Raw genomic sequence first — 27,500 nt, forward strand, 5'->3', positions numbered from 1 at the left:
TCTACAGATCAGGTCCTTCTAGGGCAAGCAAAACCTTTTCTCCCGGGAGCTACTGAAACGCAACAGATATGGGATGCTTTCAATTAGCGTAGCATATACGAGCTCGGAGCTGTGAAAATTCAAGGAAGCTAGTGGTTGAATTGTCACAACTAAATTTTAATGATTCTCAAGCAGGTTTATATACACAAAGCAGGGACAAAAATACAGTTGTCATCTGTTACAAATATGGGTACACATCTAAATTTACATGTATCCTTCACATAATGCCTTTTCTGTAGAGCTTAAAACATTTAACTGCTGAGCAAGAGACATATACAATGGTGACTTATAAGGCAGCCCTATCCTCTGTTTTAACAATATTTTGACAAGCATTGAACAGTTGGTCTCAAGCTATTTACGATAGCCTCCCGTGAAAATAGCAAGGCCAGCGTATTCTTTTTAACCTTATCAATTCCAGAAGACAGTTTTAACCTTACATTCCCTCCTTTTGTTCTGAAAGAACAAACCAATTGACCAGTCCCATTTATTCTTCTGCAAACCACTCAGGAGAGGAAAAACTCCAAGGAAGAAACCTCCAAGAGACCATGTGCCTGCAGAAACCTATCTCTTTTAGGTATCTCGTCAGAGATGAACATATGGGTGGTTGACGAGTACCAAGACTATTGGTATTTCTCGCTCTCTTTGTGGGAGGCATATACATAATGGTCGAGCTAGAAGCAGAAACATCTTTCTTTGGCAAAAAATAGAGCTGATTACACTTTTACCCATCTAGATTAATTCATACACACAGAGTAATAAACCTGCGATTATCCTAATTCCGAAAAGAATTTATTTCCCAATACATCGAGCCAATTTTCAAGGCCAAATGTAAAATCAAACTCTTTTGTTTCCTCTCGCATTCTAGATTAAATTTCTGCTAGAGTATCCATATCATGGTGTAAACTTTTTTGATTGGGTGTCAATATAAGAACGGCATTCTTTACCCACTAATTTACAAACCCCTCCTTGTGCTGCCATCAGATAACCCAATGCCATACAATTTTGCAAAACTACTGTCCTTATCTATTGCTGAACCTTAAAAATAGCGTCTTTTAGTATCGTGAAAAAACAACATTTATATTGACTACTGAAAAATCCCCTTTTGCATATAAATCATACATTCCTAAAAGGGTATTAGACCTCCCACTACTCTCTTAACTGAGCTATTTTTAATAATTAATGCCTTTCAATTTCGTATTCTTTGCTTAGGTATGATGAACATTATTTAAATTCTATTTCTGAGCATAAGTGGGGGTTGGTGTGGGTTAATATTTCCTAAGAGCGACTGCCCAACACATACATCTTACATACTACATTTACTCAGAATATCGGAACAGACAAAATGGCTGCCATAGGCAAAATGGTTGACTTGTGATCCTTTCCTTGTGGTTGACACACGCCCTTGGGTGACCTCCCCACCTTCCATTTTTCCAATCTTCTCAGCCCCCTCTTCCTTTAGAGACAGTCTTTTTAAAGAACAGTTAACCATATCATAGTCCTACCGGACCAAAAAAATAGTCCCATAGTACATAACTTGATTCCTTTCTGGCCATTGTATCGGCCCAGTTGATTTCTTTTTTTTCGGTCTCTTCTTCTGGGGGACTGCTGATATCTTCATCACCAAAAAGAGACATAGCATCGGTGGCGGGGTTGCAACGCACTTCAGGACCAAAGTTTTGCTGTTCATAACACAGAGAGTAATGAGTAGGACAGACACACATACAAAAACATCCACTAGCTTCGCTCCCAGCGAAATAATCTAACCACCAAGTCCCAACAAATCCCAACCCTCATCTCTACCTTCAAACACTGGAACCACTTTCCCAAATATCCTAACCTGGTCTAGTTGCAGGATAATAATTTATCTATCCTTCTATCACAGAGTCAATAATTTCCCTAGGGTAAACTTGTATTTCTACTCCCTTCATAACCAATTTCATATATATATAGTTCTACAAATATCTTATAGCATCTTGTCTTTTTCCAAGGGGTTAAATATAACTCTCGTGTTCCTGGGGTGCAATTTATTGGGTATGTATAGTACATTGGGATATATTGCACTAAGATGTGGGCTTTGTTTACCAGGATTCTATTATATAACAAAATATTCTTGTTACTACCCTATCGTCTTTATGTGGACACCACTTACAGTATATAGACCTAATAGAATAAACATTGTAATAAAATAATAAAACCTGTAAAAAGAAAGGTTATTAAAAAGTTAAAAGTTCATATGTTGAGGTCCGATGTTTCTTCCTATGAACTTTTTCTCCTTTTTTTTTGGTTAGTGCCGGGTTTTCTTATGAACCAAAACACCAACTGAGAACGGCTGTGTCTTTAGGCCATCCCTCCTTTGTTGAGGTTTAATTTTGAAGCGACTGTGGGTGCACTTGTGTAACATGGATCCAGGAAAAATACTCTGATTGGGTAGAATCTGGAATGGGCCTCTCCACTTTAGATGAAAAGCGCTTTTGCGTCACCTTTATCTTCATCTAATTGGAAGGACTGCACCTGGACATGAGACACTAAGACAATTGCATTAGTTTCACACAATAGATGCTGATTAATATCGTCTGTTTTAGAACATAATCATACAACATCAAATCTACAAGGTACCTAGGGTGACCATTGGTCTTCCCATGAGAGAAAATTATATCTGATTGTCACATTAGGCTAGGCCAAATACACCTTTATATTTAAGGGATCAATCACAAGGCAAAACAGGCAGAAAAATAAACGGTGGTTCATTCGGATAAGACCTTGAAAACACAAACACAAGAAACAGAGAATATACTTTGGGGGACCTTATACTTATTAGGAAAATAACTTGGGGAGATTTGGACTCGAAATCCAGGAGTCTGGGGGGCACAGGGAGGCCCTGGTGTAATTCACACTGCGTTCTGTCAAATCATGCCTGCTTGCTGGGGTAAATTAAGTGACTACCAGCACTTTGGCCCCACAACTCCTGCAACCAAAATAATTATATTTCCACCCAAATATCCTCCTAAAACTGACACACAAGAAATTTCACAGTTCCGCTAAGGGAATATGACATAGAAAATAACAAGGTCAGTTCACTTTCAGGCACTCCATATCTGAGCTGGGGCATTGGAATGCTTATTCACATGTAATTCACATGCCAATTCACATGCTAATTCACCAACCTGGGTTTAAATCACAGGACAAACACAATGCATTGCAGGTTTTAGAACACATAAAACAAACATGTAAACACAAGAGCTTGCACTCCACTATTTGCACCTATCATGTGGGGTTCTAAAACCTTCTCTTCTCTAAGATACCAGCTAAGAATACCTTGCTGACAGACAAGACAGGCCAAAATATCACCTCCCTTTCCCCTCATGTGCCAGGAGACTCTGTTCTCATAAGCATATTCTGTGCAGCTATTTCTCATAAGGGGCCACCCATACAAGGCAATCCACTTATAAGTTTGCACAGACAGCTGCAGGCCCATGAGGCAAAGGGAATACACAGAGAATGCATTAACTAGCCCACTGGCAGTTAACCCTACATACACAGTTCCTAGTTTATACCCATGTGGGGGTATAAAAAGGAAAAATTACAGGCAACCTAGTAAGGTACAATATTATGTAACCATGCTGTAAAATGGCTACAGTCATCTCTCCTGCTGACAGTAAGGCCTGGTAAGTTATGGGCATGCCAGCAGTAATTATGGAGGTTTGCCCTCACACCCTGGTGAGGTGCCCTATGTATGGATGGGAGTGATTGCACCGAGGGGTGCACCACAGAGGAGTACCTCACCAGGACCATCCACAAGCGGACGCTGGGATCCTGATGAGATGGAGGTGCTGCACTGGATATAGGTACGACTCAAGTACAGTACCTCAGCTGCCTGTCTGGGTTGGCAATCCCCACACACCATCATGCGGGAGACTCAGGAGTCCTGTTGCCAACAGGTGCACCACCAGACACTACACTAATGGGGACTGCTTAGACCACAGGGGCCAATATGAGATTGGGTGGGTCAGGCCAGAAAATCCGTTACAATTACACCCAAGAGCCAAGAGCTGACACTCTCAGCCCTTGCCATATGGTTTCAGGGGTAGCCAGCAATAATAACAGCAATAACACCCTCCTTTTGTTCACTTGTATTACATGTGAACAATATCATATAAAGGATAACAGCATTTAAAGCATAACCTTAATGGAATTGCTTGATGTATAGCAAGACTAACCTAAAACCTTTGGGTATAACATTTTCATAAAAAAAATCTCAAAAGAACCCTACTGAATATAAATATAATCTGCTATAGTCTTCTGACAGAAACTTTTAGAACACAAAATAGCATCTGATTTGCTGAAAGAACAACCTGTAGCATAAAAACCTATAGACACAGATTTAAAGGTGGGACACATTTGAGAGAAAAAGATGGTTAAAAATGATAAAATATTAAATATTTGATCAACTTTGCAGAAAAATAATTCCATAGAGAACCCTCTAGTATATGAGAGAGAGTGGCTCAGTGAGTAACGACACTGACTGGCACTGAGAGCCTGAAGCAGGTGGAGCCCGGTTCAACTCCCAGTGTCGGCTCCCCGAGACTCCGGGCAAGTCACTCTATCTCCCTGTGCCTCAGGCACCAAAAACGTAGACTGTAAGCTCCACGGGGCAGGGACCCGCGCCTGCAAAAATGTCTCTGCAAAGCGCCGCGCACAACCAGCAGCACTATAGAAGAAAATGCTATTATTATTATTATTAGTATACTGGCAGACCTGGTCAGGGGCCGTTTTCCTTGTACGTTGCTTTACTGCTATTTCGGGGTCTGCACACTTATACATGGCTCAGCACTAGAGTTTCTGTGCTGATTACATTGGACTAGTGGTTACTTTATCCACCTGTTCCCACTGCAATACACTAGTGATTCTATGCAGTTCATCAGTGATCCAGAACATTACATTGTGTTCATACTATAGGATCTGAGCGTTTAATATTTGTTTTAATCAACATTATTTTACACTGTTATTAAAGATTTAAGTTTTAACCACTTCGTTACCCACCCACCAGGTGTTTAGAGTGCTCATTTTGGGTTACTGTCCTCTGTTTATTGGAACTCTATATTAATCAATTTACACCTGTTTCCATTTCAAGCCATATAACAAGCTCAAATAACTCTCTGGGTTTCCTGCCAAAACCTTGTACCAGAAAAAATGGTTAATTACTGGTTACTGCAATACAATTTGGGACAGCTTGAAATATGCAGCTCTTCACACAGCCCGACAATGTTTCTGGTATTCAAAAATTAAAACTGGATCTTTGTTAAACAGAAAATTGTAGGCTTTAACATATACTTTTAGATAGTTTAGTTACTGGTTATACACAAAAAGAGCACAGAGCGCAGATACAAAACAAACAGAATTTTACGCTTCTTTCACACATATTTTCTTACCTATTTTAATAAATAGGAAAACAAAACAGTTTGATCCTGCAGAATAAATTAATAAAGATATCCCTTTTTTTTTTTTTTCATATCATAATTAACTTCTTCTTTTTTTTTTTTTTTCTTTATTTAAACTAATTTTTAAAATGCTGAGCTTCTAGTTAGCTTTGTGTCTAGAATATATTTCCCCTGTTATTCTATATAAGATATTCACCTGATTTTATCTGTGGAGATTTAGAGGAAAAGAATTATAATTCTGGTTAAGGAAATAAATCGCCTGGCCAGTACGATAAACATCCTTATTATTCCAGTGACTGGACTGTTTACAAAAATAATTCATCCTTTCTTTATTCTTTTTCTCCACAGATACCCAAAACTTTAAATTAGTTTATATTATTGTGGTGGTGTACACCTTTTAAAAATTAAATTTCAATCATGAGCAATTAATTATATTCTTATTTTAGAATCATTTGCAAGTACTGAATAGTGATTTTGTATACATACAATAAACCAGTATTCTTATTATTCAATGCAAATAACACTTTCACATAGATAGAATTCACCCAGATTCTTACAAGCACACATACAGGGATTACTCAATCAATCAACCTTTTTTTTTTACCATATCCATACTTAAAAATAAAACATTCTGAGGGAAAAAGAAACCTATACCTGTTATACTCTTGTTTTCCACTTTTCAATTCAGACAGGAAAATATTATTAATTTAAACTTAATATATACTCATACTCAGTTAATGTTGCACAAATAATTTGAGTTTGCATGTTCGTTTTTCCTAAGAGGCATTCACGATTTTTAGTACATTCCTATGCCTGTGTAAAAATAGCTGGAGGAAAAAAGGTGGGGGCTACTTGCAGCTGCTTATTACAATACATACAGGCGAGAGAGAGAGACAGCTGATTTTGCCACTAACAGCGAGGGAGAGGGCTGACAGGTTAGTGTAAGTTCATTAGATGACAAAATGTTAGTGCCCATAATGAGTTTATACAGGAAAGAAATCTTAACACTTTATGCGCACGTATTAATAAATCATTATTAACTTAACTTTAAACAATACTTACCTTCACTTAACTTTAAACAATACCTTGACTTAACATTAAACAATCCTTATGTTAACTTAACTTTAAACAATACCTTGACTTAACATTAAACAATCCTTATGTTAACTTAACTTTAAACAATTTTAACTTAACTTAACTTAAATTGCCACGCTATTTGAAATCATATACTGTCCGTTTTACTTATCAGGGACTTACTGTACACTTGATTAAACAATAGGGACCCACCCTTTGTTACATTAATCACAGACTTACCCTCGATAAAACCAAAAGGGACTCTCACCCTTTGTTACATAAATCGGGGACTTACCCTTGATTAAAGGGACTTACCCACGATTAAACAATAAGGACTCTCACCTTATGTTCTTTTGCCCTTATAAATTTAGGTTGTTTAGTTTCGCAGAGGAAAAGGTGAGAAACAAATAAAAAGAATCTATACTCACCCTTTTTCCTGTGCGAAATTCCACTTCTGTCACCAAAACTGTTAGATCTCTACAGATCAGGTCCTTCTAGGGCAAGCAAAACCTTTTCTCCCGGGAGCTACTGAAACGCAACAGATATGGGATGCTTTCAATTAGCGTAGCATATACGAGCTCGGAGCTGTGAAAATTCAAGGAAGCTAGTGGTTGAATTGTCACAACTAAATTTTAATGATTCTCAAGCAGGTTTATATACACAAAGCAGGGACAAAAATACAGTTGTCATCTGTTACAAATATGGGTACACATCTAAATTTACATGTATCCTTCACATAATGCCTTTTCTGTAGAGCTTAAAACATTTAACTGCTGAGCAAGAGACATATACAATGGTGACTTATAAGGCAGCCCTATCCTCTGTTTTAACAATATTTTGACAAGCATTGAACAGTTGGTCTCAAGCTATTTACGATAGCCTCCCGTGAAAATAGCAAGGCCAGCGTATTCTTTTTAACCTTATCAATTCCAGAAGACAGTTTTAACCTTACAATATCATTTGTTATTCATGTGTGATATAAAAAGGTTGCTGTTGCATACTGCTGTTGTTAGGTTCTTGCTCAGGGTATAATCTCTATAATGGGGATCCTGGGTGAGTGGAGGCGCTGCACCACAAGTGATAAAGGTATACCCCCAGGCTCCCAATATGCGGAGGCTCAGAGCTCCTGAAGCCACAGGTTTATGCACCGTAGTCCCTTAGTTCAGGTGTTCACAAAAAGGGCTACATATACAATACAACTTTCGCAATGGCGACGGCAACGGGTGACTTCATCGGTTGTGTCGCCGGCTGTATAAGCGCAGCCTAAACCTCTCCGGCTAAAAGTGTTGAGGGAAATGTTGTTAACTTGTTTTTAAATGTTTCATTTAAAGCAGCAGTAAGAACAAATAAAAGTTGGATGTGCTTATCAGGAGATGCATGATACATAGGGAGGCATTCTAGTAGCCGTGAGTTCCATGCGGAAACAGCTCTGTCCAAACCGTGCAGGAAACAGCCCTGTCCAAACCGTGCGGAAAAGGGTTTACTTTTTTTGCAGCGTTTTCATTCCAGCTGTGCAAATCCGGTGGGAATGACCAAAAAGGTTAAAACGCGCATTTGTTGACAACTAGCTGAATTGGAAGGTCCGCTAAGTGCAAAAGACAAAACCGCTTGTAATAACTTGTATTTATTTCTCGCCTCCTTCAGAGTGAGTGGCGAGATTGGTCTTGCGAGTTTCATTCAGAGCCGGAAATATGGGTTTTGCCAAGAGAGAGCAAACCCATATCTCGGCAGAACCCCATATCTCGGCAGAACCCGATAAGTCAGACTGGGGATGGAGTTAGCATTACCTCAGGTCATGCCACTTCACAAGCCGCTACAATCTGAGTGTATGGGCTCTTAAACCGCGCGGTTTGTCATTTTTAATAGACGCGGTTTAAACAATGCGATTTGTAATACAGAATATGGATTTTTGGCTAGTTGTAATCCGCTACTTTTGACCATGTCAAACCGCGTGGTTTTACAAGGGCAAGCTCGCAGTTACTAGAAAATCCCCCCACAGTTTGAATCCCCACCGCGGAGAAATGACAAGGTCTTCGTGTTCTGCTGACTTTCTTTCACTTGTATCTTTCAGTTTATCTATAAGAAGAATTACGGCCCCATGTGGAAGTCTTCTCTGGGACAGTACACAAGTGTGAACATTGCTGATGTAGAAATTCTGGAGACTTTGCTGAGGCAGGAGGGGAAGTATCCCATGAGGAGTGATATGGAGCCCTGGAAGGAACATCGGCGCCAGAGGGACCTGTCTTATGGACCTTTTACAGAGTAAGTTCCCGGGGGCATTAATATTACCAAAGCAAACTTCAGAGAGGACAGGACCTGTAAATACATAAAGAGAAAGAATCCATGTGAACAAGCACTCTTCCTCCAGTGAAATAAAATAAGAAATTGTTTAATGTGGAAAGGAAAACAAAAAAGTTAAAACCTATTAGATGCAAAAAAGCTACCACCCATTCTGTGCCAAATGTAAGTGGTACAGAAATACGGATGCCACGTGTAAATGACACTGATTAGTGTTCCTGTCTTCTATAGGATAGGGGCAGACACTGGTAACTACCACAGGTCAAAATATTTTGAACACTTAAATATCTTACCCTGAAAAGGGATATTTTAAGTCACTGTATATACTGTAGTGTATATACGTCACTGCATATACTGACGTGACAGTGATCTACATATCTAATTCTGATCCCTTACAGTGGTAAATCACCCAATTGGGCAGACAGCCTCATAGACCACTGGGTTGACCCACTAATTGGGGAGAGTGATCATGTAGGTAACCATTATGTACTAGATTAAACAATGCTACCCCTGTTCAGGCAGTAGCTTGATGTTTGCAGCTAAGCACAGAATATATGCATGAGAGTGAGTGCTGGCACACAAGGTGCCTCACTGAATGTCACTTCCAGGTAGAGACCGTGGACCCCACCAATATGGTAATGTAGTACACACACACACACATATAACTAGCTAGTGGGTGCCTCCTAGGGCCCACAACTTAGTTTAACTACCTCACAGCATGCAGGAGTGGTAGTAACACAGGGCTATTTTCGCCAAACAGGAACTCTGATGGATAGTAAAAGTACCATAGCCTAGCGCTGTGGTCGCATCTAGTGACGTCAGAGACTTAGCGTCATCTACACCCGACGTACGTTTCGTCCCACGTGGGGAATTCGTCTGGGGTATTCTTTCTCAGGACTGGACCTGGTCTGAGAGCCTTGGCACTTCTAATTACAGCAGAGGTGTGCAAACTGGGAGGTGCGCATCCCAGGGGAGGTGCGAGATTTTCTGGGGGGGGGGGCGGACCATGGTGGTTGCAGAGGTCCCGCACTATCCACAAAGGCATTTAAATTAAATGCCGGAGGACCGTGCGAGGCCTCTGTAACTAACTTACCTTGGCTTCTAGCGATGCGTCGTCATGGTAACGTGACATCACATGACCCCATGGCGTTATTTGTCGCCGGAGCCGAGCAGGGTGGACGAAAGCAAGCAGGGGGGGGCGCAGGGGGAAAAGATTGTGCACCCCTGCGTTACAGTATATGAGAGTAAAAGGTCTCCATAGTGGAGATTTCTTGTGATACGGAGCCAAATATCTGGAACAGAATGGGTATAATTAAATGATGCGTAAACTGAGAAGGTGCCCTGCTCCACTCAGCTTGATTCAGATTACAATTGTAAAGGAGGGGTGCGATATAGGGTGTAGTGAAGCAGAAACAGGACCCTATTTACAGAAGTGCACTTAAAAGACAACCTCCTAACTATAAATACAAAAATAATACATCTTTATTTCATTCCAAACTCATCGTTAGAAATTGAGCTGAAAGCAAATACTCTGGTACTAGGATATCAATAAATCCCAGGTCTCTATAAAATAGTAGTCCTTGTATAAATATTCAGTATTATCTCTCAATAACATATTTATATATGTATAAGTATGAATTACTGTGTTATTTGTTGAGTTATTCAGTCTCTTCTTTCAATCTAAAAGTTTGAGCCACCAATAGTTTGCAATCGATGTGTCTCATCGCTCAATTCTCATACTTAAAGTGCAGTGAAGTCTCCAAAAAATAAATGACAAAGGAGAGACGCTCCCAGTGAATAGAACGGCTTTTCTAAGCTATACAGCGTTGTTGTTATTTATCACTAGCTGACACAACGATGAGTTTTGAATGAAATAAAGATGTATTCTGTTTGTGTTTATAGTTAGGAGGTTGTCGTTTGAATGAGGCATACCCCGCTTTAAGTACACTCACTTTAAGTACACTCGCGAGTAAGTACATATCGCCCAATAGGCAAACGGCAGCTCACGCATGCGCCTGTCATCACGTCCTGAACAGCAATACCGGCTCCATACCTGTACCGAAGCTGTGCGCAAGCGGGGAGACTATAGAGCCTGTTACAAATGCGTTATTTACATCAGTTATGCACGTATATAACGATTGCAGTACAGTACATGCATCGATAAGTGGGAAAAGGTAGTGCTTCACTTTAAGTACATTTTCGCTTTACATACATGCTCCGGTCCCATTGCGTACGTTAATGCGACGTATGCCTGTACTGCATAGGTTCTGTTTCCCTTGGGTATACACTAATTAAACGATAGCACTGTTTTGACGTTCTGCAGCTACTCTGTCAGTGTAATTGTGCTACATACACAACTGCTGATATTTGTAACAAACCATGCAGTCAAAATACAACTATAGTCCCAGCACTCACTGACTATATGAAAAAAAAAAAAACTGATGGAATGTCAAAAGCAAAAAAATGATTTAATATAAGCACAAGGTAACTCCCAATTGGAGTGAAGCTGGTATATATGGACCCTATTAATACAGTGGAAAGTGTAATATTACACAGGGTCAGGAAGTGGGGTAAACAAAACCATAAAAGTGGGGAGAGAGGGGGAAAACAAGTTCTGGGGGGGAGGGGGTTAAGTTTTACAAGGGGGGCAACGACCGTTTCGGGGAGAACCCCTTCCTCAGGCCCGTTCCCTTAGGCCTTTGCAGACCATAAGGTACTTCCCTTGACCCTATCCCTAACCACCGGACCAGCACACAGTAATCAAAAACACCAACCTATCACACTAATTCACGCCCAATTGGCAAAGTCCAGAGTACACAGGAGTTAAATAATGAAAATGGAGAGGGTTCAAACCGTCAGGTTTACTGCAACTAAGTCTCTCTTCTCCCACCACTCCTGCAGATGTGTGAGCAGTCAATCCTTTATCCTCTCCCAGGAGGATAATTTAGCTCTCTGTGATATTCAAATCAAATCAAATCAAATCAGCTTTATTGGCATGACGAAAGAACATTTCAGTATTAACCACTAGTAACCCAACTCCTCGCTGCCCCCGCTGGCAGAACATTGGAACACTTTTCATGTTTGCCCAATATTGATCAGGTCCTGTCAGTACTATTGATTGGTGCCTTTGTACTGTCAGTGCAGTGTGTAAACCATACAGTAAGTAACATGTGCGCCCCTGAATAATGTTACACGTCTCTCTCTCTCCCCCAGGGAGGGGCATCGCTGGCACAACCTGCGCTCGGTGCTGAACAAGAGGATGCTGAAGCCAGCAGAAGCCGTGCTCTACTCGGGGGTCGTTAACGAAGTGGTAACGGACTTTCTGGTCAGGCTTCGGGAGATCCGAAAAGAAACACCATCTGGGGACATGGTGAATGACGTAGCAAACCACCTGTACAGATTCGCCTTTGAAGGTACTCCAAGTTCTGCAAGGCTTTGCAGGTCCCTCCAGCACTTATGGAGTTAAAATGCAATGTATATTTTATATACATTAGTTAAAGTACATTACACATGGGCTAAGCGCCAGCCCTCAAGCCCCCCCCCCCCCTTCCTCTCCAACAGGGTAGGTTTTCAGGATACCCCTGCTTCAGCACAGGTGGCTCAATCAGAGGCCCATTGAGCCACCTGTGCTGAAGCTAGGATATCCTGAAATCCTGACCTGTTGAGGGGGCTTGAGGACTGGAATTGAGCCCCCTGCATTACATTATAAACATTTTAAATATATAGAAAGCATAATATATCAATTTGATTTTCTTTTGCATATCTTTACTGAGTGACACTACATTATAATAAAGCAACAGCCCCCCACAAACTGAACGATGAACAGCCCCCCACAAATTGAACGATGAACAGCCCCCCACAAACTGAACGATGAACAGCCCCCCACAAACTGAACGATGATATCTTCAGCAACCTGGAGCCTCAGGTGTCTGAGATGCAAAGGCCACTGAATAGAAAGCCACGAAATCACGTCCCAAAGACAACACCACTTTCTATTGGCCAACTGAGTCACCCGGTTATGAAGATGTTTCCATTTTCTAGGATTTCTTTCAGTTTCAGGTTGCATTTGTGTATCCTTCTAAGGCTGCGTCCATGGTACCTCAGACCGCGCCGATCAGACTGCCTTAAGGCAGTGTTCGCGTACATGCGGCGTGCGGGCGCATGCGTGTGGAGGCAGGAGGGGGCCCGCGATACGCGAGAAATCAGTTTCTCGTGCGACAGGGCGGTCACGTGAGCGGTTCGCCCAATGAGGACGCCCAATGAGGACGAACCAGCTCCGTGACATCACTAGGAACGCCCCCCACGGCTGGAGTACTATGGCCAGGGAAAGCACCCGCTTTCCCTCAGCCTCCGCGCGTCTCTGCACGGGCTGCGGCACCATGTCCGCAGCCTAAATGTTGACAGCCCCTATATATCTGTATAACTCACCTGGCTTGGGGTTTGTTATCCAAGTATGTTGACCATTACTGATCTAGATGGGCTTTCCAGGAGGTTGAGGCATAACCCCATAATATCCGCAATGCAATCATTTGTTTTTAACTTCCTAATTGTTTTTGGAAGTCATAAGAGGGGGTTCTGCACTCGAGAAGGAGAGAATATTGCCACGTACAATGAGCACAGGACATCTGACCACCTGCATTGTCCCCCTCTTCCTTCTACATTAGGTATCTCGTACATTCTGTTTGAGACCCGGATCGGATGTTTGGAGAAGGAAATCCCGACGGAAACCCAGAAGTTTATTGATTCCATTGGTTCCATGCTGAGAAATTCTGTCTATGTCACCGTTCTTCCAAAATGGACCAAGGAGGTGTTTCCGTACTGGAAACGTTACATAGACAGCTGGGACAACATCTTTGCCTTTGGTGAGCATTGTCGCATGAAGAATATCCTTTCTTAAATAATTAGCGCTGGCAACGTTGTGTTTTTGAATTTGACTACCTTGTAGTCACAGATCCCCGATTGGAAATGAACAGGCCAGCTGGGCCATGTGGTTCTTACCGGGCATTAAATGTTTCTGCCTTAAGTGCCTGCTCTTCACTATTTAATTAGAACTATTTTATACTTTCCTGCAGGGGGGCTCAACTCCTGTCCTCAAGCCCCCTCCCCCCCCCCCCCCCATTCCCCCAACAGGGCAGTTTTTGAGGATCACCCTGCATCAACACAGGTGTCTCCATCAGTCCCTGCATCAGCATAGGTAGCTCAATTAGTCCCTGCTTCAGCAAAGGTGTCTCCATCAGTCGCTGCATCAGCACAGTAGCTCAGTCAGTCTATGCTACGGCTCAGGTAGCTCAATCAGTCCCTGCTTCAGCAAAGGTGGCTCAATCAGGGGCTCGGGGTTCGACTGTGCCTCTGATTGAGCCACCTGTGCTGAAGCAGGGATATCTTCAAAACCTGACCTGTTGGAGGGGTTGACGACTGGAGTTGAGCACCCCTGCCTTACTGTGCAGGTTTATTTCATAAGTAAAGATAAACTAAGAAAGTTGTCCCCTCTTTTGGGTCTTATTGCTTTAGGGAAGAAGCTGATTGACCAGAAAATGGAGAAGGTTCAGGCTCGATTGGAGCGGGGTGAGGAGGTGGAGGGGGAGTACCTCACATATCTGCTCTCCAGTGGCAAACTGACCAGTAAGGAGGTGTATGGCAGTGTGGCTGAGTTGCTACTAGCCGGAGTGGACACAGTACGTAGTATGATACCCTTACATTGTTAAAAGAACCAGTGTGTACAAGTGGGATGTTGAAGGGACCACAAAGGACAGGAATAGAAGATACCATCCTCAGTCACGCAGCATTACTACCATGCCTGGAGGAGAAGGGATTTGCATAGAGACAAGCCTGGAGATATTTATTCATTGGGTTTCTCCCTTCGATATCCTTGAAAACCAGAGGGACCAGCACTCCATTGTTATACTATAGAAACTGTAGACAGTACAACAGGGAAAGATAACAAATGATCATTTTATGCATGTGTGAGTGTTGCTCAGAACTGGAATTGTTCTGCAGAGAGGGGCGGAGTGCCAGAACATATTATTATTATTATTATTATTATTATTATAATATGTAATTTTTATGTAGCACTAATATTGTATGAGCCTCCCACTGCAGCTATGGGTTTAACAAGTGGCCTTTCGTTGTGCTTACCTTGTAATTGCGCTGTGATAACGCACTCCCCTCTCCGCAGACATCCAACACATTGTCGTGGTCCCTTTATCACCTGGCAAGAAACCCTGAGATTCAGGACTCCCTGTATCAGGAGGTGATCAGTGTGGCGCCCGGAGAGAGTATTCCCAGCGCTGAAGATATCTCCAGAATGCCGCTGCTGAAGGCGGTGATTAAGGAGACCTTGCGGTAGGTTCTCTGAGCAAACTTCACCGTTTAACAGCAGCATACTGTAAATAGACAACACATTTTATCTGGGATGATACTGCTGCCCAAAACAGCACAAAGTGTCCAAAATGTTATCGTTATGTTAAAAGTAATTAGGATTTTTGACTTTCATCAATTTTGTTATTTTTGTAAATGTATTACACAAGCTACACGATCCCAGGTGTGTGAAGGAATAACGGCTTGTCAATGTGTTATTCATGGGGGAACCAGGATATCAATGTATGAGGTGCTCTTACAGAAAATCATATCACTGTGTGAGGAGCCCCCACAAGTGCAAAAGCTGCCAGCTCCCTAATGGCTGAGCCACTGATTGAGCCGCCTGTGCTGATGCAGGGATATCCTGAAAACCTGACCTGTTGGTGGCCCTTGAGGACTGGAGTTGGCCATCCCTTGCTCTAGTGGAAAGAATGGGGTATAGGTATATGCCTCCGAAGGGAGGAAGATAAAAGTGACACACCGACCACCAGATTCAGCCAGCTCAGTTACGGGTGTTAACGCCTCTTACTGACTTGACGGGAAGATAACTTGTGCGTTAACCTCTAACGGGGCTCTCTGAATAACCCATTGAGAGAGCTATTTATCGATGTCTCCTTACTGAAAAACTGGCACAAAAACAGCATCACATTTGTCAGAGAATACAGAAAAAATATGATTTATTTGCTTCAATAACTCTGGTGCTATTTTCTTGCATCAGATTGCTAGATAATTGATCGCCTAATTTGCTCAATTGTTAAGACGAGAAACTTGATATTTGACTAAGGAACCTGCGCACTGTGGAGATTTTGAGCCATGTTTACTAAGCAGTGCTAAACCATATGGCACATTACGGCATGCACACTTTAATGGGCCTACAGGTGCGTTACTGCTTAGCACTACCTAGGACATTTGTGTCTTTAATTAGCTACTTTCAAGGGAAACAACATGGCATCCGAGTGTGCAACATTGCATGAAGAGGAATATGGCGGAGTATCACTAGTGAAAGGAAAGTGATATTTGCTCTGAAATAGGTTGTGTATGAGGTGTGGGCTACTAAAATGGAGGAGCTTCCCAGTGCAAATGAGTAGGATGTTAGTTTGTGTGAATTCACGCCCATTGCACCTTCCGGCTGTATCATTTTACGATGGTAATATTTATTGAAGATTTTGGTGTTGCCATATTATTAACATGCAATCAGGATTATGAAAGTACCTTTCGATTGGTCTAAAGCTTTGATGGAATCCGTCCTGTTCCACTTTACTTCCCTTGTAGGATGTACCCCGTTGTGCCAACCAATTCCAGAGTCGCTGTTGACAAGCCGATAATCATTGGAGACTATTGCTTCCCGAAAGATGTAAGTGTGGCACTTTGAGGAGTTACGGCTGAGTTCGAGCCAGTGGTCAGAGCGTTGACAATGGTCAGCAAACATACAGAGCTCGAAGGGACTACCATTCAAAGCTAAAGGGCGGCAGAGAGGGAAAGGGAGGTTGATAGAAATATTTTGCATCATGATAAGCCAAGGAAGGGACTAACACATAAAATACATACTGTAAAGCTGCAGGGTACTTCAACATAAAAATAATCCACAATTACACTTACATAGAGTAACAAAGGAGGGAGAGGGAGTACTGTGGGTAGTATTATACCTTTAATTGGACCACCAAGTAGTTTATATGTTACAAGCTTTCCAACCTGTCCGGGTCCTTCATCGGAGAACCCTGACCCTGAGAGGTTGGAAAGCTTATAACATACCTGTTATTGGACCAACAAGTCATTATCATACCTCCTACTCCTTGTCACAGGAGACCAGGACTATTGCACCAGGGATCAAATCGCCAGACAGAAACACAGAGTTTATCAAATTCATTTATTGGAAAAAGAAATATACACAACTGTACAGATACCCAACACACATACCCACTCCCCACCTTTTTTATACCTTATATGCCACAATATTGAAACATTCAATGCCAGGTGCTGTCAATATGCCCAGCCCCTGATTGGTGGGTTTAATAGCAACAGAAAGAGAGTTACTTGGAAAGGTCAGACACCTTTGCAACATTCCCGCTGAACATAACATTAACCCCTGGTCCCTGACGTGCTGGAACCAGGCTTCATAATACATAGATATACATACACATAATACATAGATATACATACACATAATACGACTATTACTGACAGGTAAGGGTAATGGCAGGCTTGACCTTTATAAAAAGCAGTCCCGTTTTCCCCTACCGCCACACTCCCTCCCCCTCCTTTGTTACTACATGGAAGAAAGGAGCGACACGGCCCCCCTTCTCTGCCCACGTTACACGGAGAAGCATTTTCTGACTACCGGAAGAAGAGCGAGAGAGCCTGTTTACATCTGTGTCACAGAACATGTAACAGTTTTAGCTGCAGTGAAAGAGGAGGCTAGTCTGTAAGAGAGGAGTATCTCATTCTGTCCCGGGTGGCTTACACCTCTGAATCACGTTCCTCCTTGGCCTGAATGAACTGAATTTGATATATTACGCTATATGTCACTGTTGTGGCACATGATAACGATTTATTTCATATTTGCAAATGAACTGAATGTTAAATAAATATATTTGTCATTTTTACCTATCTGACACTACATAGTTACATTTTTACATTGCTTAACCAAGGGCTCCCAAAGTTAATTATTGTAAGATTTCTCTAATCAACACTTAATTACCCAATTGACCTAAGTATCAGTAAGATAACTTGCTCATATACAGTGTGTGTTGCCCTGAAAACGTGGCCTTTCGTTTGCTCGAGGGCTTAACCGCTTAATTCCCAGAGGCATCTGCTTCACAATGAATTAAGTCAGATTGGCTTTTGAGAGCTGCGTTGTCCTGTTTTCCCATTTGCAGACGCTCTTTGCTCTGAGTCACTATGCCATATCCCGTGATGAGACCAATTTCCCCGAACCAAACAAGTTTAATCCCCAACGCTGGTTTCGGGACGGTCAGATGAAGCACCATCCCTTCAGCTCAATCCCCTTCGGATACGGGGTCCGAGCTTGCGTTGGGCGGCGGATCGCTGAGCTGGAAATGCACATGGCGTTATCGCGGGTGAGTTTTATGATGGTTCTAAGGGCTGAGACTGACCAGTCAAAATGTCCCTTTGAGGACCAATCACACAATCTTTTCACCAGAGGTGTCTGAACCACAGAACATTCACAAGTGGACTACACTGTTTCCTCGCACAGAAATAATGTTTTCCAGCATTGGTGATTAGGGTGAATTAGAATACAGAAGGTTACATGTTTTCAAATGTATACATTCGTTGTGTTCTCCCCAAAAGTATTCTTGGAACACTTTTTGGAGGTTTAGTCCCAAATGAACTCATTGCAGTGATAGATTTAAAGCTGCAGTTCAAGCTGCCGTTTAAATAAATAAATACATTTGCCATTCAATATGTGCATCAATACAATCTGCACACTGACAAGTGATTAGCTAAGCTGCAGATCGATCTGTTTTCCTGTAATCGTCGCGTGCTCAGGGTTATTTAATTCAGTTCTTGCACAGCATTGTGGGCAATGTAGTGCAGCAATATTATGTGACAGAGCAGTTACTAGATACAATTGGTTCACTGCTAGAAAGAGGGCGGGGCTCCAGAGCCTGTCAGAAAGGGATTGGGGCTGTCACTTTGGAAATGCTTCCTACATTAGAAACATTAAAAATGTCTTTAAAACATTTTTAATTTTTTTTAAAATGCTACAAGTATTTTCTCATAGTACAGAACTGATTTATTTAAAAAAAATACACGTAGGATATTGCCTGAACGGCTGCTTTAAAAGGTAAAATACAGGTGCCTAATGCCAATTAATTAACTTAATCAAGTATGTGTTCAAATAATTATGTAAAGTTGCCCTTGAAATATCAGCAAACATTGTACAGTACATGGTTTTAGTTGCGTTATATTTTTCTTTGTGTGTTACTGCATGTTAAGTACCTGTCACCTTTCTTAGTTATCTGACAAAGGAGCAGTATGTCTCATTATGGTTTTGTTCTGACTGGGCTGGATCACATAACAAGCAGTATCCTCCCTCTCAGAGTTCCTACCGTCAATGTGAACTTTGAAACTTTACAGTAAGATTGTAAATACTCAGACTGGGCTCACCCCCATCGCAGGCTGTAACATTACCTCCGTACAAATATAATAGGGAGGGTAAGATAAACCTGAATTACCATTAAAAGATAACTGAGTCTGAAGTATATTTTCTTAGTAACTTAGCTCTACACCTCGTGACTCTACAATATGCTTTGTGACGAAATGACAAGGCTGCTGGCTCCTGCCTCTTACTGATTCGCACGTGCATCGCTTGTGACATTCATGGAAGGCAGAGATCTCGTAATCATTGTCACTGGGGGTATTCAATACCACGTATGTTACATTGTGTGCAGGTATTACTGCACACTGCATTTTGGCTAGTGACACCGAGCTGTAGTGCAGAAAATACAAAGTCTGCACTAGGACACAACCACACCGGTTATATGGATTTACTTTTCCTTCCCTCTACCTTCGTCCTCAGATAATCCAGAAGTTTGAGCTCAGACCCGAGCCTCTGGCGGGAGAGATTAAAGCCATTGCCAGGATCGTCCTGACCCCTCAGAAACCCATCAACCTGCAGTTCCTGGAGAGAACAGCTGCAACTCGCCAATCGGCTTGACCATCCTCTTACTGCGCTGCTATAGAACAGACCTGGAACCAAGGGGTTAACAGTGGCACTTAACGCTTTCACAGCCACAGACTTTAACTCGTTTGGTGCTGAAGAGACCGTCCGTGAGGAAAACGCACAATAAAACAAAGCAATTTAAATTTAAATAACAAGTAATTTAAAAATTAGAAGTAATAAAATAAATGTATAATGTCTCTATGAGGGACCAGCCCCCTGTGTAATAGGCCCCATCAAATCTGACAGATGTTTGGAAACGCTAAGTTATGGGTTTCCCCTTTCACTGCATAAACCCCCCTGTAGTGAAGGGCTAAATCCCTAACCCCCACTTAGATTGTGAGCTCTTCAGGGCAGGGATTTCCTCTTCTTTTGTCTGATTTTGTTTATCATATTGTATTATAACTTCCTGCTCCGTCTCTTTTGTAAAGCGCCGAGTATACCGTGGGCGCTATATAAATAACGATATATATATACGTCCCAACTCATCACAAATGGATGCATTTTATTAGATACTAGCTGAGAGACCCGGCGTTGCCCGGGATGTAATTTTGGGGGGGCGTACGACAGGGTTGGGCTTCCCCCCCCCTTGACAGCTAGGTGGGTGAGTGAGTTGACTGAGTGTGTGGGTGGGTGGGTGACACTTGACTGAGTGGGTGGGTGGGTTGGTGACTGAGTGGGTCGGTGACTGGGTGGGTGACTTTGGGTCGGTTTGACTTTGGGTCGGTGGGTGGGTGACTTTGGGTCGGTGACTGGGTGGGTGACTTTGGGTCGGTTTGACTTTGGGTCGGTGGGTGGGTGACTTTGGGTCGGTGGGTGGGTGACTTTGGGTCGGTTTGACTTTGGGTCGGTGGGTGGGTGACTTTGGGTCGGTGGGTGTGTGACTTTGGGTCGGTGGGTGTGTGACTTTGGGTCGGTGGGTGGGTGTATGACTTTGGGTCGGTGGGTGGGTGACTTTGGGTCAGTTTGACTTTGGGTCGGTGGGTGGGTGACTTTGGGTCGGTGGGTGACTTTGGGTCGGTGGTTGGGTGGGTGAGTTGGGTCGGTGGGTGGGTGACTTGGGTCGGTGGGTGGATAACTTTGGGTCGGTGGGTGGGTGACTTTGGGTCGGTGGGTGGGTGGGTGACTTTGGGTCGGTGGGTGGGTCGGTGACTGGGTGACTTTTTCAGGGTCGGTGACTGGGTGGGTCAGTGACTGGGTTCGGTGACTGGGTGGGTCAGTGAGTGGGTAGGTGGGGTCGGTGAGTGGGTGGGTGGGGTCAGTGACTGGGTGGGTGGTTTTGGGTGAGACTGGGTGGGTGAGTGGGAGACTGAATGGGTGGGTGAGTGGGAGACTGAATGGGTGGGTGACTGGGAGACTGAATGGGTGGGTGAGTGGGAGACTGACTGGGTGACTGAGTGGGTGACTGACTGGGTGACTGAGTGGGTGACTGACTGGGTGGGTGAGTGGGTGACTGACTGGGTGGGTGAGTGGGTGGGTGAGTGGGTGACTGACTGACTGAATGGGTGGGTGAGTGGGTGACTGACTGAATGGGTGGGTGACTGGGTGACTGAGTGGGTGGGTGACTGAGTGGGTGGGTGACTGAGTGGGTGGGTGACTGAGTGGGTGGGTGACTGAGTGAGTGGGTGACTGAGTGGGTGGGTGGGTGGGTGAAAGTGGGTGACTGGGTGAAAGTGACTGGGTGGTTGTGTGGGTGACTGGGTGGGTGAGTGGGTGACTGACTGAATGGGTGGGTGAGTGGGTGACTGACTGAATGGGTGGGTGACTGGGTGACTGAGTGGGTGGGTGACTGAGTGGGTGGGTGACTGAGTGGGTGGGTGACTGAGTGAGTGGGTGGGTGACTGAGTGGGTGGGTGGGTGACTGGGTGAAAGTGGGTGACTGGGTGAAAGTGACTGGGTGGTTGTGTGGGTGACTGGGTGGTTGTGTGGGTGACTGGGTGGGTGGGTGACTAAGTGAGTGGGTGGGTGACTGAGTGACTAAGTGAGTTTTTGGGTGACTAAGTGAGTGGGTGGGTGACTGAGTGGGTGGGTGACTGAGTGAGTGGGTGACTGGGTGGGTGTGTGGGTGACTGGGTGGGTGGGTGTGTGGGTGGGTGACTGGGTGACAGTGCGTGGGTGGGAGACGGTGGGTGACTTACCTTGACCCCGGGGGGCAAGAGTGGCAGGAGGCCCGGACCGCGCTTCCCCTCCGTCTGGGAGCCGGCGCACGTGAGGGAGAGAGCAGGAGGCCCGGGCCGCGCTTCCCCTCTGCGGGATCGGCGCACGTGAGGGGGAGAGCAGGAGACCCGGGCTGCGCTTCCCCTCTCCGGGAGCGGCGCACGTGAGGGGGAGAGCAGGAGGCCCGGGCCGCGCTTCCCCTCTCCGGGAGCGGCGCATGTGAGGGGGAGAGCAGGAGGCCCGGGCCGCGCTTCCCCTCTCCGGGAGCGGCGCATGTGAGGGGGAGAGCAGGAGGCCCGGGCCGCGCCGCGAGGGGGGAGGAGCCTGGAGTTTGCAGCTGAGCAGGAGGGCCGCGCTTCCTCCGCGGCGCGCGGTGAGGGTGATGGTGCGGCTGGGGATGTTGCGGAGCGTGGGGATTTGGGTGAGGTGGGGAGGGGGGAGAGAGTGAGGGGCACCGGGAGAGGAGGGGGGGGGGGGGAGGTGTGGAAGGTGAGCTGCGGTCCTACTGACGGGGGAGAGTGAGTGTGTGTGTGTGTCTGTGTGTGTGTGTCTGTGTGTGTGTGTCTGTGTCTGTGTGTGTGTGTCTGTGTGTGTGTCTGTGTGTGTGTCTGTGTGTGTGTCTGTGTGTGTGTCTGTGTGTGTGTGTCTGTGTGTGTGTCTGTGTGTGTGTGTCTGTGTGTGTGTGTGTCCCCGTCCGTCCCCTTTGGCCCGTCACTCCACCTCAGGCCAATGAGAGGTGTGGGGGCGGGCGGCCCAAGGGACCAATGAGATTTCCCCTAGGGACACCGGACATCCAGGCAGGCAAACATACAGTGCTTTCAATTATATATAGTAAGATTGAATTCACAGATTTAAAGTGACTTCCGGGGTGTGTGTGTATATAACAGACTAAGGAAATGGGATGCGGTAAATAAATGTGTTCATTTTAACAACGTTGGCCTTTATTCCAGTAATAATAATAATAAGTAGTAATAATATGATCTGCTGTGTGTATAATGGCCAGTCCTGAGGAGAGGGAATGTTCACATGGTCTTCTACAGAAATAAAGAGCCTGAGTTCAGTCTTTGACTGAGCCACTGATTGAGCTAACTGTGCTGAAGCAGGGATCTCCTGAAAATCTGACCTGTTGGTGGCCCTTGAGGACTGGAGTAGCCCACCCTTCTTAATGACATTAGCCCCTTTGATACACAGCAACTGGAATAAACCCAGTTAAAAAACTGCGCCAAATGTTACAAAGTAACACATGGCATTGCTGTTAATGTGTCGCTGTAAGATCAGTGCTGCTCTTTGAACTGGTTTTGCCTGAGTTTTGCAGTCACTTCATGAATCGGGCATGGGGAACCAACTTTACTTAAGGTATATTACACCAAAAAATCACAACTTGCCTATCATGGTTTGCATGCTTAATACTGTACATAGAGATCTACCTGCTGGATCTGCTGAGCCCAATGCTGTGTGTTCATACAGCAGTGAAACGTCTTGTAGAGAGGTGCGCTGCCGGTTTCTAAGGCTACGCTTATAGTGTCGGTGATGGCGCGTCAAAACAAATGCATTGTCGCCGTCGTCGGCGCTTATAGTGCACGCGACGGCGCGACCAAGTGACAGCGCTACCAAAAATCTGGTACTCACTGATTTTTTTCAGCGACGGTCTCCCCTTGCGGCCAATCAGAGAGCTTCTCCACCCCTCTGCCTTCCCCCTTTCTGACGTCACTGGCCTTGTAGCCAGCGACGTCGCCAAAACTTAAATTACAACTATCGCGACGGCGACGGGTGACGCCATCGGTCGCGTCGCCGGCAGTATAAGCGCAGCCTAAAGCAGGGTACGAGTTGGAGGTGCAAGGCACTGAACGGGTGTATATCAATAAGACGTGACTGTGGTAGTAATGCCCGGGAGAAGCTCCGAGCAGGGAAGGGGTTACTGCGGAAAAGCATCGTAAGGCTCCAGCACAGAGATAGTTAATGGGGCGAGACACCCAAGGGGGGGCTATTTATGAAAGTGAGAATCGGACAAAATTCTTGAAAACCAGGGCAATTTCCTAGAGCACCTTGTGTTTCTGCCTATCAGCATGTTCACCGCGTCTTCTCATGACTTCCCCCCTTGTTTGCTCCTGTTGCCCGAGCTAAGGCTAATTGAACCATTAGGTGATTTACTAAATGAAAAACGAGTGGTTTTGTGGGCGTAATTCTTATTTTGCCCGCTGCTGAGGTGTAAATCCTTGGGTACTTTATACAGTTTCACAGCTTTAATGTGCCCTTTGTGTGTGCCACCTCTGAGATGGTGTTAGGCTTCACTCTTCTAATATTCAGAAGTTTAACTCAGATATACTGTATGTAATGAGCTTAATATGAGTGCACTGCTTAATATGGAACAGTGGTAGGTCCAAGTAATGGAAGATACATGTGTGTATATATGTGTGTGTGTATATATATATATATATATATATATATATATATATATATATATATATTTACACACGATAGTAGGCACCCCTCAGCATAGCAACTGTCATAAAAAAAAGCAAGTGCAAGAATCATAACAATAAAATATAAAAATACTTCACCCAAACCACATTGGAAAAAGAAGACTCTGCAATGATGGGAGTCAAAAAGATAGACATCCAACGTTCCAGTCCCACACACCACCCTAAAGAAGGTCCCATGGTGGGACACACTCCACCCTGAGGAAGATCCCACTGTGGGACACACACCACCCTGTGGAAGGTCCCACGGTGGGACACACACCACCCTGAGGAAGGTCCCACGGTGGGACACACACCACCCTGAGGAAGATCCCACTGTGGGACACACACCACCCTGTGGAAGGTCCCATGGTGGGACACACTCCACCCTGAGGAAGGTCCCACAGTGGGACACACACTACACTGAGGAAGGTCCCACGGTGGGACACACACCACCCTCAGGAAGGTCCCACGGTGGGACACACACCACCCTGAGGAAGATCCCACTGTGGGACACACACCACCCTGAGGAAGGTCCAACTGTGGGGCACACACACACTGAGGAAGGTCCCACAGTGGGACACACACTACCCAGAGGAAGGTCCAACTGTGGGGCACACACACACTGAGGAAGGTCCCACAGTGGGACACACACAACCCTGAGGAAGGTCCAACTGTGGGACACACACAACCCTGAGGAAGGTCCAACTGTGGGGCACACACACACTGAGGAAGGTCCCACAGTGGGACACACACTACCTTGAGGAAGATCCCACTGTGGATCGAAACATTGGATGTTTATGGTTCTTCCAATACAATCTTTTTGACTCCCATCATTGCAAAGCTGAGTCTTCTTTCTCCAATGTGGTTGGGTATTAATACTAAACGGGTCAGTTACATACACATGTTCACATACAGTTTATATAATATATAACATGTTGATGATGGTATATTATTGAAGGAAAGAACACACACACACACACCTATATATATTCTGTGATAGACTAACATTGACATCACTACCTATTGAATAATATGCTTTGTGCTCTCACTACTTTCATTATCATTATACGTCACACAATACAATAAAGTCTGCACTTAGCACTCCGTGTAAATGTGATACAAGCGCAGGGCATTTACCTATTTACTCCGAAACAAGTCTCCGCTAACCGTGAACGCTAAAACTCCATCTCAGTAAATAGCCCCCTACGTATCCAGCAGTGACAGAGTTAATGCAGGGGCTCTCAACTCCCATCCTCAAGACCCCTAGACAGGTTAGGTTTTGAGGATATCCCTGCTTCAGCACAGGTGGCTCAATCAGTGGCTCGGGGATATCCTCAAAACCTGACCTGTTGGGGGGTCTTGAGGACTGGAGTTGAGAGCCCCTGGGGGGTTAATTTTAAAGTCTGCAGATCAGTTATCCCCACATTAGAAGAACTATATCCAAACCCCCTACCCCCAAATGCTCAGTGTGTGATACAGAGTGCAGCCAGTCTGGCTTCATGTGCTGCTCCTAACACAACCTCAATAACCCCATGCCCTTTACAGTTTGGGTTTCGCTGCCCCAAGGTTTCGCCCCCATTGGGTCCCAAATGAAGACTTGCTGATTGAGGAAGAGTCTTCGGTCGGGTCCCGTATTAAATACTATGTCAGAGGCAACGTTGTTTTCTTTGCTCTTTGCTATGGTTTTTAACCCACTCGCTGCCAGAGCAGTTCTGCGCAAAGTAAGAAGGAAAGCGGATCTCTCTTTTGCTACAATTAATGTTTAACCCGTTCACTGCCGGATACATAGAGCATGGTTACCTTAGTCTGCCCCCAAAACGATATCATACTTTCTTTGTAATGATCCATTAGCCTCCCAAGGTCATTACTTACTCTTGTATCAAAAGCAACGCTGTTTTTACAACCATATTTAACCCCTGTAGTGCCAGAGATCTGCAGACCCCCCCCCCCCCCGTCTGACTGAGTAGTTAACGTTGTTCCTCTATAATTATAATGAACCCTTTACAGACAGAGATATGGATCAGCACTGATACCCAGTTTATTAGCAAAGTTTTTTTCTCCCCCATTTTGCAATTAAATGTACGTTCTCTATTGCTATATATCATTTCAAGGTATGTTTCTGTAAATTTATTTAACTCCTCATTGCCTGGGGACAAGCAATCCTTGCACTTCAAACAGGGCACATTGCAATCATGATTTACACCATCAGAATCAGAGATCTGCAGATCATTACCTGCAGGGAACTGCAGATCATTGCTCCGCAGCCCATCAACTGCATAGTAGATTATAAAAAAAAAATCGGCAATCATATTTAATCCCATAGCTGTCAGAGACCAACAGAGCATTTCTCCCCAGTCTGTCAACAGCCCCTCTGTCTTGTTCCTTTGCAATTATATTTAACCGCTTTGCTGCTAAAGAAAACATCTGCAGCAGCAAATGAGTTAAGTTGGGTTGACAGGCACATAGAACACTCACCCTGCTACTGACAAAACATTCAGGACAAGGCTAACCCTAAGCAGATCTCTGCTTGCTGTGTGCAATGTGCACAAAATATCTTGTGCATGTAGAGTGAGGCAAGTGAGAGCTTGTGGGACAAGTCAGCCAAGGGTTATCCTCTAAGGTCAGAGTCTCTTGGGCTACTCACCACCACAGTCCAATGATGTTTGCTGGACACAGGAGGATAAAGAATAGCCCCAGTTGAGTCCTGGACAGGGGCAGCATGCTTGCTCTGGGAAAGGTGAGTGAGGGAAAGAGCTAGGTAGGTGACAACTTTTAGCATGTGTGAGGCAGGGCATCTGCTCTCACCGGCTCCAGAGCGCAGTCAGCGGGCATGGGCAAGCCGAGAGCAAGGAAGGGGGAGCCCGGCTGGGAGGGACACAGAGGGGCCGGGGGAGGAGTGAAGGAGGTGAAGAGAGGGAGAGACAGGGAGGAGAGAAAGAGAGGAGTGGAAGAAGAGATAGAGGGGGGTGAAAAAGAAGCACAAGGGAGGAGGAG

At 44.5% G+C, this 27,500-nt stretch overlaps 1 protein-coding gene and 1 long non-coding RNA gene across 2 annotated transcripts in view; one reads left to right on the forward strand and one right to left on the reverse strand.

The window, feature by feature from the left end:
• Positions 1 to 20,382, forward strand: part of LOC142499786 (sterol 26-hydroxylase, mitochondrial-like) — a 48,700-nt gene extending 28,318 nt beyond the window's left edge. The window contains exons 2-9 of the mRNA XM_075609647.1: positions 8,623 to 8,813; positions 12,063 to 12,262; positions 13,514 to 13,711; positions 14,361 to 14,524; positions 15,025 to 15,191; positions 16,479 to 16,560; positions 18,083 to 18,283; positions 19,747 to 20,382. Of these exons, the coding sequence (XP_075465762.1) occupies positions 8,623 to 8,813; positions 12,063 to 12,262; positions 13,514 to 13,711; positions 14,361 to 14,524; positions 15,025 to 15,191; positions 16,479 to 16,560; positions 18,083 to 18,283; positions 19,747 to 19,884 (1,341 nt within the window). The 3' untranslated portion in view covers positions 19,885 to 20,382. The remainder of the gene's footprint in view (positions 1 to 8,622; positions 8,814 to 12,062; positions 12,263 to 13,513; positions 13,712 to 14,360; positions 14,525 to 15,024; positions 15,192 to 16,478; positions 16,561 to 18,082; positions 18,284 to 19,746) is intronic.
• LOC142499787 (uncharacterized) lies at positions 1 to 27,452 on the reverse strand. Its single transcript, XR_012802739.1, has 4 exons — positions 27,151 to 27,452; positions 16,419 to 16,664; positions 14,985 to 15,232; positions 1 to 2,564 (listed from the first exon to the last, which is right to left on the reverse strand). It is a non-coding gene; the product is annotated as an uncharacterized LOC142499787 (long non-coding RNA).
• Between the last annotated feature and the right edge of the window lie 48 nt (positions 27,453 to 27,500).

Source organism: Ascaphus truei, chromosome 7 (assembly GCF_040206685.1).
Source record: "Ascaphus truei isolate aAscTru1 chromosome 7, aAscTru1.hap1, whole genome shotgun sequence".
In the NCBI taxonomy this organism is placed as follows: Eukaryota; Metazoa; Chordata; class Amphibia; order Anura; family Ascaphidae; genus Ascaphus; species Ascaphus truei.